Here is an 18,465-nt window from a genome sequence, read left to right on the forward strand (position 1 = left end):
CAAAGAAAATTTTCTATTGTTTGCTTGAAACATAAATGCTCTTTTTTGTGTTCCATACAAGTAAATGTAGAATTCAGGCAGTAAATTTTACGCCATTACATATTTAGTACTGTTTTCATCATCCTTGAAAACATAAGACTCCTTTTTATAACTTTTGCCTATTTTTCTAAAGCTTAGTATCCTTCTAAATTTTTTGTACAGACCCTGTTTTTCTCTGATACCCAAAAAGAAACTAGTCTGATTTTATAGCCGAACAGTACAATTTCAATCTTTGTTTTAATGTGGATTTTCTGCTTTTACAGTACCAGTCATTAAAACAGAGAACATTTTGCTCCCTTGACTTTAAAGGTCACAGCATTTGGAGCTCAGAGAGGGTTTGGAGAGAATTCAAATAGGAGTCCTGATCAAAAATTTGTCTTTCAGTAATTACAGCAAGTGAGTGTCATCCATTGCCAATATCTGTGTTTCAAGGCGCTTCTTTCAAAGGGATTTTTTTTTCCATTTTAAATGCTGTATGGAAACCAACTTACATACCAAACTCAGGAGTAGGACATGTGCACAGAGTTGTGGCCAGGGGAAACTTTATCAATGTCTTTGTGCTTCATATTCACAAGTCATTCTTCCCAATCTGCCTCTTTGGCAGGCAGCAATTACCAATTTCTACCCAATTCTTACAGAACAAGGGTTTAATGCCAGCAGCTGAACATGCACTGCTTCTCGTATTTGATGGTTGCTGCAGTGTGACTTTGGCAAGCCCGGTGCCATCCCAACAGGTAGTCCTGGATGTTTTTTGAAAGATCTCTTCCTGCTTCAGTTTTCTCTTCCCTTATCATAGCAGAGAAAATAAAATGAGGATCCAGTTGGAAATGGGGAGGAAGTGGAAAAAGATAGATGTGACAGAAAAGATGACAACACAATTGAGAAGCAATTCTGATTGAGAATTGCAATCACTAATTATGGCTGAACATTCCTGTGTTTTGTTCTCTCTACTGAAATGCAGATTTCACAAATAAAGCAGAGGGTGTTGCTCTATCTGAGCAATGTGGCATCTTAATGTTAACCAAAATAATATGGAAAAGTCCTTGATGCCAGGGTTTTAGACACTCTGTTGTTTCTTCTGGGCAGGTCCTCCTTGGGGTCTAAGGGTGTGGATATTCACAGTGTCAGTGTCCTGGTTTGTATTCTGGAATCTGGAATCTCTGCTTCTCCACAAAGGCTAAAGAGTCTTATTAAAAACAAAATAAAGGAAAGGGGCAGGTGTCATCTAAGCCCCAAAGTGGGCCTCTGGGTGTTTGAAGGGTGCAAGGCAAGCACCAATTGCAGAGCTTAGGAGCAGAACTCACCTTGTGTTATAACAGCCTGAGGCAGCCAGCTGTGTTGGAGGTGTGAGAGGAAGGGTGGGTGTTGCTGCAGATGGGGCTGTGGGTGGTCAGCAGCCCTCAGGTTGCTTTCATCAGCTCTCAGGATGCTCCTACCTTGTGGGAACCCAGGAAATTCCTCTGGCTGTCCTGGATTGCCAGGACCCCTGCCAGGGGGCTCAGAGACCCTGGCACAGAGCCCAAAACACCTGTGGGTTTGATTATGACCCATGGAGCAAATTACCAACCTTATATGAAGATCAGCAAGCCACAACAGTTTAGGTAGAATAATGGTGAAATTATCACAAGGTAGATTTTGAGGTTTCTAGAATGGGGGTTCAGGGGGCAAGATGGAGGAATGTGGGTGTGTCCAGCCTTTCTCCTTCTTCTTCTTGGCCTCCATCTTCTGCTGTGATGTTGGCACTTTTAGATTGTTTTAGAGTAGAAGCTCACTGTCTAACGTAGGTGATAGGTATTGGAAAGGAATTGTAAATATTGTATATGTAGTTTTTAGTATAAAGACATAACACTCCCCCAGGGGCAGGGAGAGTGCCTGGACTGTCGTGCTGAACAGACCTCAGCTGGACAGGAGAAACAATTTGGCTGATAAGGAACAATAAACAATCTTGAGACAGAGAACTGAAGAGCTCTGACTCCTTCTTCAAGTGCCAGGCTGGGAAAAGAGACTTTCTAACATTTCTGGGGGTCACTCTGACCAGCGAGAGATCCCAGCACTACCTGAGACAGCAGTTTCCTGGGATGTGCTATCCAGAGAGAATTTTTAAAATATTTGCTCAACCTGGAGCCTCAGCTGGGGTTGATGGTGTCTGCCAGCACTCACCAAGACCTGCCTAAGAGCTGGGTGAGCCACTGCCAGGGCTGCTGGAGGGGCTGGTTTTGCCAACACCTCTCTAGTTTGTTTGTCTGAAGTAACATGTGGGTCCCACCCAACTAGGGTGAATTTTGTGCATCCTGATGAATCCATATTATCAAATACAGCATTTGCTGGTGATGCAAGGTCTGTTTGTCCTTTGTTGGAGAAGGACAGTGGGCAGGAACTCAGGCACTGTCCACACATGGGATTTGCTCTGTCTGCTTTGCAGAGCCCCATAAACTTCACAGACTGTGATGTATAGGCAATTGTTCTATGGGAAAGCTTTGGCTCAGGGGCAAAAATAAAAAGTTCTTGCAAAATTAAAGAAAAAGCCTTTCTTGTTATAAAAGTGGAAACAGAAGTACTACTAATAATAGCAGCAAGTTAATTAAAAAACATGAAACAGTTCACAGAGCTTAAAGACTTTGTGTTGTAGCTGCCTGGCTTGCATGGCTGCTGAGTCCTCCTCTTATCCTCTGTTCAAAAGCTCAAAGCCTAGGGTTGAACTGTGTTAGAGGGATCAAAGGATCTCACTTTCTTTTACCACAGTTATTTCCTAAAAAATATAAATGTTCTTTATGTCTGGAGCCATGGCTTCATGTCTCGTTGTTTTCTTTATAGAAGTAGAAATTCAGGATCTTAATTCTTAAAAGGCAGGTGAGAATGCAAGGCTATCTGTACAAATGTATGACTGTTGCAGATCCTGCTTACCCTTAGGAAAACATCTAAGTAGATTAGGGAAGACACCTTAACAAATTCCATAAGTGTGAATTACTCTGAGATGAAGTTAATTTAATTGCTCCTTGAACAAAAAGTTCATAGTGATTTCCAACTGCATCTGTGTAAGGAATTGTTCTATGAATGCTGGTATTTTCTAATTTTTTATTCACACATCTGTAGCTCAGTTTCCCATTGCAAACCTTGTTGGGTGAAGAATTTTTAGGGGTTGTTTTGTTTTTTGTTTTTATTTATGGTAAAATGAAGAAAGACCAATTATTTATAATGCTAATAAAGCTTCTGAGCTGGTTTTGATTTATAGACCTTCCAAATTAAGCAAAATTTATATTTTTGAAGTATTTCAGTTGATTTAACCATAAATACCATATGGCTTTACCATAAATATATATGTGTGTTTTAAGTCTGATATGGCAAACTGTTGCAGGAGAGAATTCCCTGGCAAAAGTCTCCTGGCTTCCAGAAAACCACATATGAGCTAATGTAAAACAAAGTATATATGACATTATCACCTTCTGCAACTGTCTTACATATTTTTAAAGCATCTTATGTCTGCACCAACCTGATATTTTTAAACAGCACTCACCCTATTTTGAGGAAAAATGTTACAAGGGCTACTTTAGATAGCATTGTCTTTTATCTTGGAAGCTGATAGCCAGCAATTCAGTTAGGGTTTAGAGGAAGCTATTGGCTTTAACTGCTTTTAGATCCCATTCACTGGTCAATGTGTTGATGCCTTTTTGGGAGAAGTATGTTCAATACCTATGGACAGTATATTTTTCCTGTGGTAATAATACACTGTGCATCGATAACTCATATTTGTATTATGACATTTTATTAATAAATTTATTACAAAATAATTGTATAGTATGAAGGGAATGGATTACTTTTTATTACTCACTATTTAAAAGATATGTATTATTACTGTCACAATTATTAGTAATACTATTTTAGTCCAGTGCCTGTTTAGGTACAGCGGCTAGTGTAGCTTTTTCAGGTGAGAAGTGTTTGCAATGATCTCAGAAAATCGTCTTCTTCACTCGGAGAAACAGCCTGAGCACGTTGCCCGTAGTTCAAAAACCCTGTTTGAAAGCCAATCTGTTTGCTGTGAAATGCTGCGGCTCGGGGTCCTCCCCGGCTCAGCTTTGCGAGCAGCTCTTGCTGAGCTGAATGGCAAAGGCTGTGAATGCGCCTCGTTGTTCTGCAGCGTGTCCTGCAGGAGAGGAGCAGAGCAGAGCTGCTCTGCAGCTCCACAGAGGCTCTGAGAGCCGGGCAGTTGTGCTGTACCGAGAGGAGCAGGCAGCATGTCTGGTCGGGGTGGCTGTAAGCGCTGTCTCTCTGCGGTTTTGCTGCCATGCAGGTCCATTATCCGCTGCTGTCACAGCTCGCTGCTCTCTGCCACGTGGATGGATGCTCCGTGCCTGCTGCTACTGCTGCTCATTTACTCAGCCTGAGGCCTGGGGCGCAGGGAATCTGAGCCCAGCCCCCGTCCTGTTATCAGTGACAGTGCTTCCCTGCTGGTTTCTTGAAAATCACTGTCTCCAAAAGCAGCAGTGTGTGTGCTGAATAACAAACCCCTTCACATTCAGGCTCTTCAGGTTGGGGAACAGAGCCAACATTCTTGAAGAATGATTTAGTGGCCAATAAACATCTGCAAGGTCTGTAAGACTGTCAGAAGCAGTAACATTGAAAGTGAAGATCATATCAGTAGCAATTTCTCTGTCCTGACAAGGCATTCAGTGCAAATATTTGTTCAGTCATCCTCACTCTCATTGCTGTTATCACAGACGGTTTCATACATTTTGCCAGAGAAGCAATTTCATCTTCTTCCACAAAGCTGTTGACATCCAAGGCCTCTGCAATGTTAACTACTGGCCTACTACTGTTTCAGGACCTCCCACACGTGCTCCTTCAGAGTCCAGGAGCCTCATCAGTCTAGGGCAAAGGCTCTGCTGTGAAAGGGACTTAAAACTTCCAATTCGTGAGTATCTGCAGTGTTAAAGTTCAGCTGCTCCTTGAGAATTCAAGTCCAGTGTGGCTGATTTGTTCCACTGCACCAATCTCCATGATAGCCCAGACAGGCTTTGAGCTCTTCTTAGAATGATTCTTCTGCAGGGTTACTGGAATTGCACTGCATTAGGACTCAAACCATTTTAAACACAAGATGATGTTTTGAGTACAGAAGCTCTTGGCAAATAGGCACATCTTCCTGAATAGCTCTGGGCATGATGCTCTGCTCCAAGAGCCTTCTGCCTTTTAGTGCACTGGCTGTCACTCACTCAGTGAATAGGAAAACTGAAAACACAGCCCTTCTTGATAGGCCTCCCAATTTACTAGGATCTCTGAGGGCCTGTTTAAAAGGTGCTTGGGAATATTTAGGTTTGGGAAGAAATCCTGTAATGGAAATAATAATAGTGCAAGTTGTGGTAAGCAGGAGCATGAAGACTGCAACAGCTTCACAAGGGAAAGCAGAGGAAACAAAACTGAAGAGCTGACTCAGAAATAATACTGTCAAACACTAAAATCACTTTTGTTCAACTGGAGATGGGAATAATCCACAGGCAGCTCCTTCCCCTGCAGCTCACTCAGCACTTTCCTTGTGCTGATTATTCTGTATATGGTCAGGGAGGTGTGTGACTTAAGCTTTCTGTGTATGTTGCTGTTATCCCTCAGGATGCTGAATAAAGGGGTTCCCATCACATTTAGAGCTAGATGAGGAAAGAGGTACTTTTCTGACATATATGACCTGGCCTAGTTTGAAAGATGTCTCAAAACTTATCTTAAATCCTCATTGGCTGCTCACTGCTGGTTCTATACCACCAAAGCCACAGCATGAATGTAGCTGAGCTCCTCTCAGGACAGGATGATTTCATGATGTGCTGTTCAGTGCCACTTGATACATTCTATTTGGCCCTTTTCAAAGTTTAATAAAGGTATTTTCATAAGACATCTGTTGGATTTCACAAATGGATAAGTAAGGCATCAAATAATTACAATTTAAAGTAATTTTAGCTGCGTAAGACCTTGAGGATGCTCAAGGTTTCATGGCTTTTTATGCATGCAAAGGAACACTCTTGTTTACCTCATTTGCACCTGTGAGTACTCAGCCATGCTGAAGTGGAAAGCCTATGCTCTCAAGGCAGAGAATGTTCTCTCAGACCAGGGAATGTACTGTAGCACCTATGAGAAGGTTAGTTAGAATGACTTATTGAGCCCCACACTAACCTGTAGCACAAGCAGAGAGACTGTCAGCCCCTAACAGGATGTACTCAATGTGTTAAGTCCATCTGTCTTCTCTCTTCTTGTGTCCTCTTCAAGCAACAGCCTTGGAGCTGCTGTGTCATGGCACTGAGGTTGTGCAGGGAAAGGTGTCACTGACTGCTGCAGGTTCAGCCTGGCACAACTCTGCCATGTGCCTGCAGGAAGTGGTGACCACAGAAAATACCATATGTGACTGTACTGCTGTATCTCATAATATACCTAGTGTGAAGGCAGAATGCTGAGCCATTCTCATTTCTATGCAAACATAATGTAGAAGCAGATACAGGTAGGTATATATTTGAAAATATCTATATCTCCTTGGAGATATAAACAATCTTAAATTTCACATGTAATCCCTGGATTTACAGGATCTGTTGTGCAACAGTTGTCTGGGTTACCATGAGGGTTTCAGCTTACAGTCATTTTTATAGCTGTTTGATTGCTGGAGCCCTGCTGATGCACTTTTCTTACAAGCTCCTTGAATTTGTAAGCTTATGATCCCACAGCACAGTAGGTTTGGGACACTGCTGAGCTGCCTGGGGTTCAGTATTTGCACACGTATCAGTGGTAGTTTGTGTGGATATTAGGAAAAGGTTCTTCACCCCTAGGTGGCTGGGCACTGGGACAGGCTCTCCAGGGAAGCAGTCACAGCCCCAAGCCTGCTGAAGCTCCAGAGGCATTTGGACAATGCTCTCAGGCTCATGGTGTAATTCTTGGAGCTGTCCTGTGCAGGGCCAGGAGCTGGAGTTCAATAATCCTTGTAGGTCCAGCTCAGGATATTCCATGATTCTGCGGTAAGTGTTGTGCACATTTCAGTACCCCATGCAGCGGGTGGAAGAAGCTGTGTTTAAAGAGACCATATTTGTAATTTCTTTATCTTACAGGTGAGTGAAAGGAACTGATTTTTGTCTCTCAGACACTCACTCATTCTTTACTCCATGCTTCTGGCTAAACAGACCATGGAAATCAGTTCTGACATCTACTGAGAAGTTCCTCCACTTGCCTGAAAATACAGCACCTTGTAATTTAAATTGTCTTTGTACAGCATATGCTTGGCTCCCAGGAGCAGGAGAGGAGCTGGCTCCTGCAAGCAGGGCTGCAGGAATGGGTGGCACGTTCCTCTAAATTCTGCAAGAAGCTTCTGAAAATATCCTGTGTGTGTGCATTCATATCATAACATTACACTGCGTATATAGGGTCTGCTCCCAAACCCACAGCCAACTAGCATAACAAAATCAGATTTTACTGCTGTCGTGTCAGCCTAGGGTTGAAATATGGCTTTGAAACCCTCTCTTTCACCCTGCTTTTTTAATGAAAAACAATCGTGCTGGAGTGTAATAGTGCTTACCCTGGCTGCATTTGACTTTAGCTTTTTATTTTTAAAGCCTTATTTTAGTCTTTAAAAGCTCCCAATTAAAATCTTTAGATCCAGAATGAAAGACTGAATGTGACTGCCTGCACAACAGCAACTTTCCTGGGTGGGAGAAGGATATTTTTGTATTAAAAATAAAGAAAATTTATATAGTGACATGTTTTCTCCCTTTATATTCCTTACTCTTATTTTTCCTGGTGAATCTTCATTTGCCATTTTGTAATTTTCCTCCTTTTTTTTTTTTTTTGGTAACATCTAGTCTTTCCTTTATTTCTTTTTTCTCTTCCTTTTCTCCTTTTCCCTCTTTTCTTTATTTCACCCTCCCCCTTACCTGCTGCCTAATGTGGTTTTCAGTGTTAACCCCCAATGGTTTGCAACAGAAGGGCAGACCACTGCACCTGATGAGTCAGCACAGCACGTGTTGTAAATACCTTCCCAAATAACACACACACACACACACACACACACACACACACAGAGAAGAAGCCTAGGTCAGATGTTCCTTTATGCATTGTGAAATGCATGTGGGAGACTATCACCAAGGAATCTGACAACATTGCACGACTCAATGAGGAACATGCCAACTCAATGAGAAAAAAATGTATTTCAGCCAGCTTTGCAGCAAACTTGTAAAGAAAATAAAACCGTATAACCATCATTTTGTTAACAGCTCACCTCAACACTCACAGCCCCAGCTCCTATTATAGGCTCTGCTAAGGTCTGGCTAAGAAAACAAGACTCCCACAGAGCCCTGAATCTCACCAAGGAGAACACATTGTCACTGGTCAGTGGAAACCTGGAGTCAGCTGTGACAAGCCTGAACAATGAAGTGATTTACACCAGTTTTTTATCTATTTTGCTAACTCATAAATTCTTATATTCACGTGCATAATTCAAGACTCTAAGACCATTTGCACCAAGCCAACTATTATGTGGGGCTTTCAGTGCACTTATTAATGCAAATATTAATATAGACTTGCAAACTCAGTTCTCTTTTATTATTTATAAAATACAGCTATCACAGTCTCTGTGGGCATGTACACTCATTTTATAAAAATCACATGTATTAAAATGTAATTAGATGCCTACTCCCACTGCAGCAGGCTCCAGGCTGCACAATGTAAAAAAGTCTTTGGATGCTCAGATATTCAGCAAAAAACTTGATTGTTAGCAGTCCTTCACAGTTAAAGCTTATATGCGAAGTTTGATGCAAGAAACAAATTGCAAGGAAGTACTTTCAGAGAAAAGGTTTAGTCTGGGGCACAATGGAAAAGGGATGTTTCTAACATTGGCAAGACCCACCATATGGATCTTAATAGAAGATGTCAGACCAGAGCTATAGCTGTTCCTGAGAAAAAACCCACTGGGTGAGCAGGCAAAAATATTCACTCTAGTGGTTACTGTGAACATAAATTGTCATTATGAAGTTTGTTCATCTGAAAGGACATAACAGCTGATGACAGGTCAGTTCTTATACTTGGTGTCCCTGGGAAGCCAAAGGAGTGAGGTAACAGGGTTGTGGGGGTGACTTCATTACAAGCTGCTCTGTAACCTCCTCCTGGAAGAAAGAGAGCAGTGGTAAAATAAAGCTTTGCTGAAAAGGAGCTTTCTCTAGAGCCTGGGCCCACAGCTCATTCCTGCAGGTTTCTGACAGCTTTCCTCCTCCCACCCAGCTAAAGGACATGGCAATAAATCTTTGTCAGTAGAAATCCAGTACACCCCTGAGATGGGACCAGCTGTGATTGGTATCCTGCCCTCTCCCAGGTCACACTGCCATGTTGTGTCTGCAGCCACAGGTCACCTGAAACTCCAGCAGGGGCTTTCATTCCTCCACCTAAAGGTTCTGCTGCATGACTGCTGCCAGCCCCAACCAGATGGTTTCACGCTGACCTTCCCAGCCCAGGACCTGCTTTGGGGCAGGAGGGGACTCACAAGGGGCAACACTGAAGGGGTCCCATGTGGAGGTGGCCTGGGGTCTGCAGGAGATCAGCTGCCAGGGCGTGTTTGGGGAATATTTCTGTAGGAGACTCTGTGGTTTGGAGTCTCTTCCAGCATGAGCTTTCCTGTCTGCACTTCTTCATAATTCATCCTTAATTGGTCTGCTGTCCCTGAGGAAACTGGGAGGATGGTGCAAAAGGAAAAGGGTTTTAGGAGTTTCGGTGCTGGGTGGGATGAGCCCTGCCTGTGTGTGGAAAGCCTGTGGTAGTGTGGGTCTCTGGCTGAGCAGTTATCCGTGTTTACAGGCTCATTTGTCTGTTTACATTAGGCTCAAAATGGGAGGCTGCAAGTGTAAATATGGGATGGCCAGTTCCTTCTTCCTCCAATTCTAGCTAGAGAAGCTGAGGCTTTCTTGTTTTTCAAAACATTACTGTAGTTTTTGCACCAAGATTAAATGACGTTTTTTATAAGAGCCCTGGCCTGCTGCTTTGGGCTACAGTTTCCCCTCCCTTGCACTGCTGAGCAGCCTGGGCTAAGCCACATTCCCTCCCCAGATGTGGGTGAATATCAGTGGTGTTGTGTGGTTCACAGTTTACTTTGGGATCCTTCAGGGGTAAAGGAGCTGTGTCAGTGCAGAAGAGCACAGGAGTATTAACTCGAATTAAGCCAACTTTGTTCTTGGGGAAACAGAGATCTGAAAGTCTTATGCACCCTGAAATTGTGGTTTGGAAAATACTGGGATCAAGGTGTGCGTGAGTATGTGACCTACAGAAATTCTTCATCTCCCCACTAATTTACTCACACATGTAATGTTCATTTTTCTTTCAGCTGCCTGGGTTTATTTCCTGTTTCTCCTTCTTTTTCCTCTTCTTGCTTGTTTTGAAAATGCTGGTCAACACATGTTAAGCCAGAGTCTCCAAAACTAACAAAAGAAAGTTCAGGAGTGGCAGTGGGAGAAACAACTGAATAATATTGCCAATTTTAAAATGAAGATAAGTTATACAGGACCTTTTATTGAACCAACAAATGTTTTATAGTATTCACCATTTGAGGCCAGCAGTTCTTTTTTTTCCCCCTCTATTTTAAGCTAGAAGATGTGTAATTCACCAGGAATCTGTACATGTTTAAGTAGCTTCAAAAAATACGACGGTCATGTGAGACTGACCTACTGTGCCTTGACTTCTATGTCCATTTTTTCCCCACTACATAATGTTCTGTACCCTTCCATCTCCGTCTCATTCCCTCATTCACACATTCTTTCCCCTGTTGGTTTCAAGCCATCTTTGCTTTGTCAGTGTTACCTGATAACACAAAGCAGGGTTTGAGCCAGTTGTTGTGGCTCAGCTGGACAGCAGGGTGAGTGGGGGAGCAAAGTGAGGCTGCTTGGTGCTGCATAAGGGCTCAGCCCTGCCTTCCCTGCTCCCTTGGGGTGTACTTCATCACTGCACACATGCAGTGCTTAGTTTAGAATCCTCAAATCCAAGTGATAACATCTAACTGTAATTAACGTTATTTAGCACACCCCTGAAGTCGTCCAGATATATAAAAAAATTCTTAGTCTGGATGCAGCGAGCAGTAAGGGTCTGAGTTGTTCTGAAATGTTTGAATATGCTGCAAGCTGTGTCACCAGAGAGCCTTTGCACATAGTAAATTGGAGGTATGTGATGCTATTGTGCAGTTTAAGGTTGGTTTGCCTGCAAGAACCCTAGGCTTCATTTTCTTTGGCTAGTCCTTTCTGATAGCAGAAGAACAAAGGAAAACATTTTAAATATAAGAGAAATCCTGGAAAACTCTGTTGTTGAATGCTTTTGAAATAGTCAAAATATTGCCTAGGCAGTATTTTGACTTTTGACTTCTGAGTCTCATTTACATCTCTGCTGAAATGGGACAGCAGGCTACCTTGCAAGAGAGTTGTCAGGATCAGTGAGTTAATATTTATGAAGAAATTTTATGGTAAAAAAAAAAGATGCCATGTATATTATTAATAATTAAAATACCATGCTGTATCACAAAGCTGGTATTGTCTGGTGTCTACACTCTTGGCACTATGCCCTACAGTAAACTGTATACTGAAAACTCATATTAATGGAAAGGTATACAGAATTCCTTTGGTAGGTGATTTATAGTGACTTCCTATTATAAACAAGAGGGAACAAATATCCTGCCTTGCTGGTTTCTTGGGGTGGATGTTGAGAGCAGAATGAGACATTCTTGGCCAGGCGAAAGCAATTCTCTGAATGGCTACAGAATGAAGCACCAGAAAATGAGGTATAAATGACAACTCCTAATTTTAAATTATCCAGTTTCTATTTTCACAGTGTTTAAAACTTTCTGGCTACAGAGCAAATGACCACTGTTTTAAGTGATTTCCAAACATGTAACAAAAATGTATTTCTGAGGTTTAATACTAAATAGATTTATTATAGAATCTCAATATATGTTGAAAGCCTACCAACATCCTTTGACAAGAAGCATAATCCATTCTGAGATGCTACAAAACACCTTCAGCAGCAGCTTCTTCTGGTTTCAATTACTAAATATGCTATTGAGCACTACTGGTGTTTGTTTAGGAAAACTATTTGTGCTGGCAAGTTGTATGCTGTTAAAATGTATTTATGTCTGTGTGTAGTAGGGTAAACATAATTTTTAACCTATCAAATGAGCCTTGGGAAAATTGTGGAATACAATAATTCATCAGTGCTGGCTTTCCCAGGAGTCACTGGGGACACTGATCTAAGCTTGACCAGTCTGTGGGGGTTTAGATTTGTGTGACAGCTTGCCTTGATCTGACTATGGAGAGAGCCCCACACTTTGTGAAGAGACCAGAGGTTCTGGCACCAAAGGTGCGTGAGGTTCAAGGTAACCACAGTGCCTGGAGACAACAGCTCTGGTGCAACTTTGGCACCTCAAGGTTGGTAAAATGCTGCTTCTCACGTCGTAGAGAGAGGGTCAGGAGTGGAAGGCCCATCAGCACTTGCTCTGGGGTGAGTCCTCAGCTGAGGCTGCTTGGTGAGATTCAGCATGCTCCACTGTTTTTCCATTCCTTTCACCACCATTTCCAGAGGTTATCCAGCCCCAGAGCCATTTCCTAATTGCCTCAGAGATTAAATCTAGGGATGTGTTGTGTGATGGTCAAAGAAGTGAACACTTTCCATTTTGAGAGTGCAATTCTTTGATTATTTTCATGGAGCAATCTCACCAAAATAGTCTTATAGTTTTTAATATTTTATAGTTGAAATATACTTTGCAATTCTTGTGAAGGTACCTCAAATATTAAAAGCTTCAAATTATCAAAATCTTTAATTAGTAGTTGGAGGCAGAGCAGATAGATTACAAAAGATGAAGAAAAAGCAAAATATTGGGTAAGACTCACAATTTTGCAGGTTTTTTTATATGATTGATAACATTTTGTCATCTATGTTCTTTCTCTGGGGACTGAAGAGCCAGACATGAGTAGCCTGCATTTCTTCCAGGCTGAGCTAAGCCATTAAGGCTGTAGTTATACTAGCAGTGTCTAATGTCTCTATATAAAAATAGATATGAATCATTGATATACTGAATAGCCAAAGGAGAGAGATGGTCCTCCCCCATCCAGCTCTCAGCATATCCACATGGATGATAATGCTGTCCAAAGGACAAAGTGTGAGGAAGGGGCCACAGAACAGGACTCAGGGATTTGGCTTTGCAGCAGCACACAGGGATTTTGGGCTGCAGTGTTGAGTAGAGTGGCTGAATCCACTTTTTGGGGAACATCTCTGTTCTTTATGAATGGAGTCCAGACAAAAAAATATACAAATTTATGTGACTTAGATGGCACTTTCATGGCATGTGAAGTGAACCCCACTTTTGCTTTGAGTCACATCAAGTTGGTTTGACTGACAAGATGTCAAGGACAGCATAAGGAAAGGTCTTTGTCTATCTCACTGAGGTTATCCCCAACCAAAAAAAAAAGGTACTACTTATTTCCTTTGCTAAAGGCTGTTCAGACACAAGGGAGCTGCTTGGATGCTGTGGTAGTGCAAACTGGTATATGCTGTCAGAGGTTTGGTATAGCAGAAAAGGATTTTTGGCAAGAAAAAGAGGGCCTTCTTTGAAATTATGAATTTTCGGACTTCATTGTGCTAACATGCTTCAAGAGCAGTTATTAGCTAGAGCTTTGCAAATTATCAGTGATGGTTTTATTTTAACCTAGCTTTGAGTTTTTTTTACATAAATTATTTGTTTGAAAAAACCATAAAATCTGAACAGAATAAGAAAATATGTGTGATTCAGGAAAAATCTTCAGCAAAGTTAAAGAATGGGCAGCTGTTTCCTCCTGGATTTTATTTTTTAGTTTTGCTACAGCTTTTATATACCATGGGCAAGATGCTTTCTTTGAGAGCTGGCTAAACACCAGTAAAAAATATTTGCAAATACTCCTTCAAATAAACGCTGGAATTGGAATGTGTGTCACCATTCACACCTACTTCCCTCAGAAGTTTGTACAAGCAATTTTTTTGTTCATAGGAAATATTTTCCAACAGCAAAAGAAACGGACAGATGCTTGAGAGAGGTGTATTTATAGCCAGGTTTGCTCTGGCCATGATGTTCTCTATTACTTGACATTTCCATTTCTATACCTACTGATCTATTCAGTCCTAAACATCATCTTGAAAATTGTCTCTAATTAGAAAAAACAATGAAGCAGGGCTGAGGAATTCTTCATAGTGTAGTACAGTGTGAAGAAGGAGATTTTTGTGTAATCCAGTACCTCTTTATGGATCAAATGTTTCTTTTTTCCTTGGTTCCTTCCTCTGCATAGGCTGGTCTTCCCCTTCTTGAATCCCATTCAAGCATGGTTCTAGGAAATATTAAGAGACACTGATTTAAGCTGTGCAATTTTTGAACAACACTTAAATCTTGGTCACCTGGGAACATTTATTTATAAAGCTGTTTTTCAAAAGGATAGAGGCCTGCTAGATCAAACAGGCAAACAGCTGATTTCTGAAATTGCAGCTGGTCTCCCTGTGGGTCTTTATTGGAACTGTGGTCTCCATCAGTAACCTCCAAGTGCTGGGCAGTGCAGCTGAGCTGAATTATTGCCTGTAGGAGACAATGGGCTGCTGGCTGTGGTGGGCAAGGTTGCTCCTAAGGGAAGAGCTACCAAGGGTTATTCCACTGGATCTCTGTTTAAAGAAGATCAACTTTTTATTAATAATCTGATGGAAATCTAGCAGTAAGGTTGATTTTATTTGGGAATCTGGCCTCACAAAGATGTACATTACTTTTTGAGATTGATGTTGTGTTTAGAGGCTTTTTGGGTCTTGTAGCCATTAGTGCTCATACCATTGCTGTTTCTTTGGTTTGACCTGTTTTCCATAGGAATTGCAGTTGGGCATCAGCTTCTTGCTCCTCTATAATGTATTTCTGTGTCAGGATAGCAAACCCACTGAATAAAGCTTATACATTTCTGTAAATATTTCTGGCTTCTCTGGGACGTGAGGACTCAGTGAATGAACAAATATGACTCTTGATGAGGAAGTGTAGTTTATGCCTGTGATGCAATTTCACGTCTGAGGGCTGTTGACCAGGTGTGTTTGTTCCTTGTGTCCCTCTCAGCTGCCTCTGTGACTGAGGCACTGCCTGGGCAAGGGGAGCACTGAATCCCACACACATCAATTGTCCTATTTTTAGTGCATACTAGAAGGCATTCACTGAAAGGCAATGAAGCTGATTTTTATTTTTAGGTTTTGCAATTCCTTATGTCCTTGGTATTCAAAACATAAATATGTTTTGAAGAGCTCCTCTATTGCCCTGCAAAATGTGGGTGAACCTTCAGGAACAGCTACACCTTCAGTGTAGCTTTCTCCAGGAAGATGCCTGCATGAAGCTGGTCCTTTATGTGTGTCAAAGCAAAGGTTTTCTTTTAGATCTGGTAGCAAATTTGGAATAAATCTTGGGTTATTTTTCAATATGCCTATTCCCTGAACATGCTTGTTTTTAAAACTATTAAAATAAAATAGACTTTTCTTTTCCTGTTTTCAGAAAATCTGGAGAATGGACCAAATAAGTGTGAAAGGTGAGTAAGGGACTTCACAGTTTTCCAAAACTATTGTTGCTATTACAGTTTTCCTGACGCCATGTAGCTATGTAAGATGTGTGTGTAAATATTTATTATTGCTTGAATCTAGTGCAGCGAACAGAAGGGGACCCAGCAAAGACGAGACGTACTGGAAGGAGATCAACGCAGCCATGGCCCTAACGAACCTTGCCCAGGGGAAGGACAAACTGCAGGGAACCACCAGCTGCATCATTCAGAAATCATCACATATATCAGAAGTAAAGACTGTTAAAGTGCCATTAGTTCAGCAGTTTTAAGGGATGGGTCCTCTTTCTTTTTCACGTCAAACAGACATTTCCCTCACAGGATTTGTTTTCGGCAAAATGCGGTTCACAGACAGGGGGAAAATGTGGAAAATAGGTCCCCTTTTACAGAATGGTCAGTTAAAAAAATTGAGGTCCCTTCTGACTCAGATGTTTTCATTGTATTAAATGAAATGTTCAACTGCTTCTATAAAAGGCATGTAAATTATAAAAACCCTGTTTTTATCAAAATATTAACTTATTTTATGTTAATCGAAGTGCGCATAAGATGTTTGCATTGCTATTACAGTAAGTGCCTTGCTTTGAAAAAATAAGCTATAACGTGGGCATAGTACAACAGTGGTATGCCTCAAAATGACAATGCCATAATGCTTAAACTTTGTATATTATTCCAAGTGGGCTTAAGCAGCCGAGGGCTAAACACATTACTGCTGAAGGCCCTGGAGATTTGTGCTTATTTGACTTGTACAAATTGATGAGTCTTAATGAAATTGTTACATCATTCTCACTCTCTTTTTTTTTAATCAACAGTGTTATAAAAATTGTACAGTACGTTTTGTCAAAGTGACGATAAGGTTGTTATGCATGTTTCCTACCTGTATATGCAGTATATTAAAATACCAAAACCATTCCTTTGAAAAGTGCAATACTCTAGAACACACAAATTTAGGAAATAAGTTAATTGTTCAGATTATTTTGAACTTATACATATGCTGTGTTGCTCATTAAAGATTTCTAGTTGAGAAGGTTTTAGTCAGACTAGTTATAAATTCAAGTTGAATTTCTATAATTTTAAAGCTTTACTGGTGACTTACTGAAGTTTTGATAGAAGTAAAATTGGTTTCTTCTTGTACAAAACTAAAACTATAGTGCCATTCAGAAATGTTTCCATGGTGGAACTTATTACTTTAATGTGGTTTAAACATTTTTATTTTGTATGTACTGCATAAATGACGACAGTTGATTGACATTTCACATTTCAGTAAGAAAAGCCTGTAATACAAACTATCAAAGCCCAAACAAGAATTAAAGAAGGAACTGAAACATTGAAAAATCTCAGCATTTAAGACAGGAAGGTTTTAAGAAGATACTAAACCATGTATTAAATGTCATGTCTCTAAAATTGACTGCTATTGAGTTTAATAACTGTCATAAAACCAGGTTTATTTTAAAACTTTATCTGGAGGTGTACAAGTTATTCTTAAGTCATATAACAATAGTCTAATGAGGTTTACAGTGCTTGAATAAACAGTGGCAAAGCCAAAACCAATTTATAGAGAATCTGTTACAGAAAACTGGAAAAGAGCTGATTGTTGCTAGGATTTGGATTTTTTCCTGTGGGTATCCTGTTGGGTTTTTTCCTACTTATCCCTTTCCTTGCTTCTCTTTCTGGTGAGCCATCAATGAACAAGACAAGACTTCAGTTCTGCTCCTGCTGAGTTTAATGGCAGAACTCCCACATCAATGGAAGCAGGACTATGCTAATGATGTAACTAACTTGCAAATAGAGGCTGTTTGAGTTGCACTAAAATAGTCAAGACACATTGCAAATATCAGCCTTGGTGTGACTTCTTAGGAAACTTCTTGATGTAACATAACGTTGTTGGTTTTATTTAGTGTACAATGAAAATTATTTGATATGAAAATATTTTGTACATATATATTTTTACTTTGTTTTCTAAATTGCTGATTTGCATTGACTTAAAGTGCCAAGCAAGAAATGTATGTTGTGACTGTATGAACAGTTGAAGTATGTTTTACTGACTTGCATCATTATATGTCTAAGATTCCATGACATTAATTTTTAATACTTTACTGGATTTTGGCATAATAATGTGAGTTTATAACTAATAGCAGAGTTAATACTTCACTTTTGTTCATACTATTATAAGTTATTCTGGTATTAAATATTTTGTGACAATAAATTCATGGTTTCGACAAACTCTTCTGTTAGGAATATTCAGTGTTTTTGTTGGTATAAACAACAAAATTTGTCATGTAGAAAGGGTACTTCTGGGGACTCCTCTGAAGTAAAACTGGAGAAGGCAAGCCGTTGTATAAACAACTACTTAATGGTTCTCTTTTCCAATGATCAAAGCACAAGAATAATCTGTAAAACACATCAAGTGGGTTTTAAATTTAAGAAATACTTGGCCTAATTTCTTGTTACTGTTTCCTTTAATTTATTTTTTTTTCTACTGCTGCTTTAGAGTTTTCTGAAAACACAAATTCTGATGAATTATGTGTGTGTCTTTTTTAAATAACGAAAGTCATGATCAGTGCTGAGCCAACAGCTAATGAAAACTCAGTAATTATTTATGATATTGGAAAAACAAACATTATTACTATTGCTCTTCTTTGTTTCAACATATGTAACCATTTTAGTAAAATAAATAACTGCAAACAACATCTTGCTGGTTTGAATTAAATATTCATTTATCTGTCCTTAGGCATTTGCATTTCTGGTTTCCTGTAATAGTCAGGGTTTCCCTGTTCTGGGACACAAGCCTGTGATGGGCAAGGACGAAACAGAAAAGTTGTTCTGATCCATACACCTCGTGGTA

At 40.4% G+C, this 18,465-nt stretch overlaps 1 protein-coding gene across 1 annotated transcript in view; it reads left to right on the forward strand.

Moving 5' to 3' along the window:
* Positions 1–18,182, forward strand: part of MKX (mohawk homeobox) — a 49,534-nt gene extending 31,352 nt beyond the window's left edge. Inside the window, exons 6-7 of the mRNA XM_058812809.1 lie at positions 15,563–15,596; positions 15,709–18,182. Of these exons, the coding sequence (XP_058668792.1) occupies positions 15,563–15,596; positions 15,709–15,895 (221 nt within the window). The 3' untranslated portion in view covers positions 15,896–18,182. The remainder of the gene's footprint in view (positions 1–15,562; positions 15,597–15,708) is intronic.
* The last annotated feature ends 283 nt before the right edge of the window (positions 18,183–18,465 follow it).

Source organism: Ammospiza caudacuta, chromosome 1, assembly GCF_027887145.1.
Source record: "Ammospiza caudacuta isolate bAmmCau1 chromosome 1, bAmmCau1.pri, whole genome shotgun sequence".
Classification (NCBI taxonomy): Eukaryota; Metazoa; Chordata; class Aves; order Passeriformes; family Passerellidae; genus Ammospiza; species Ammospiza caudacuta.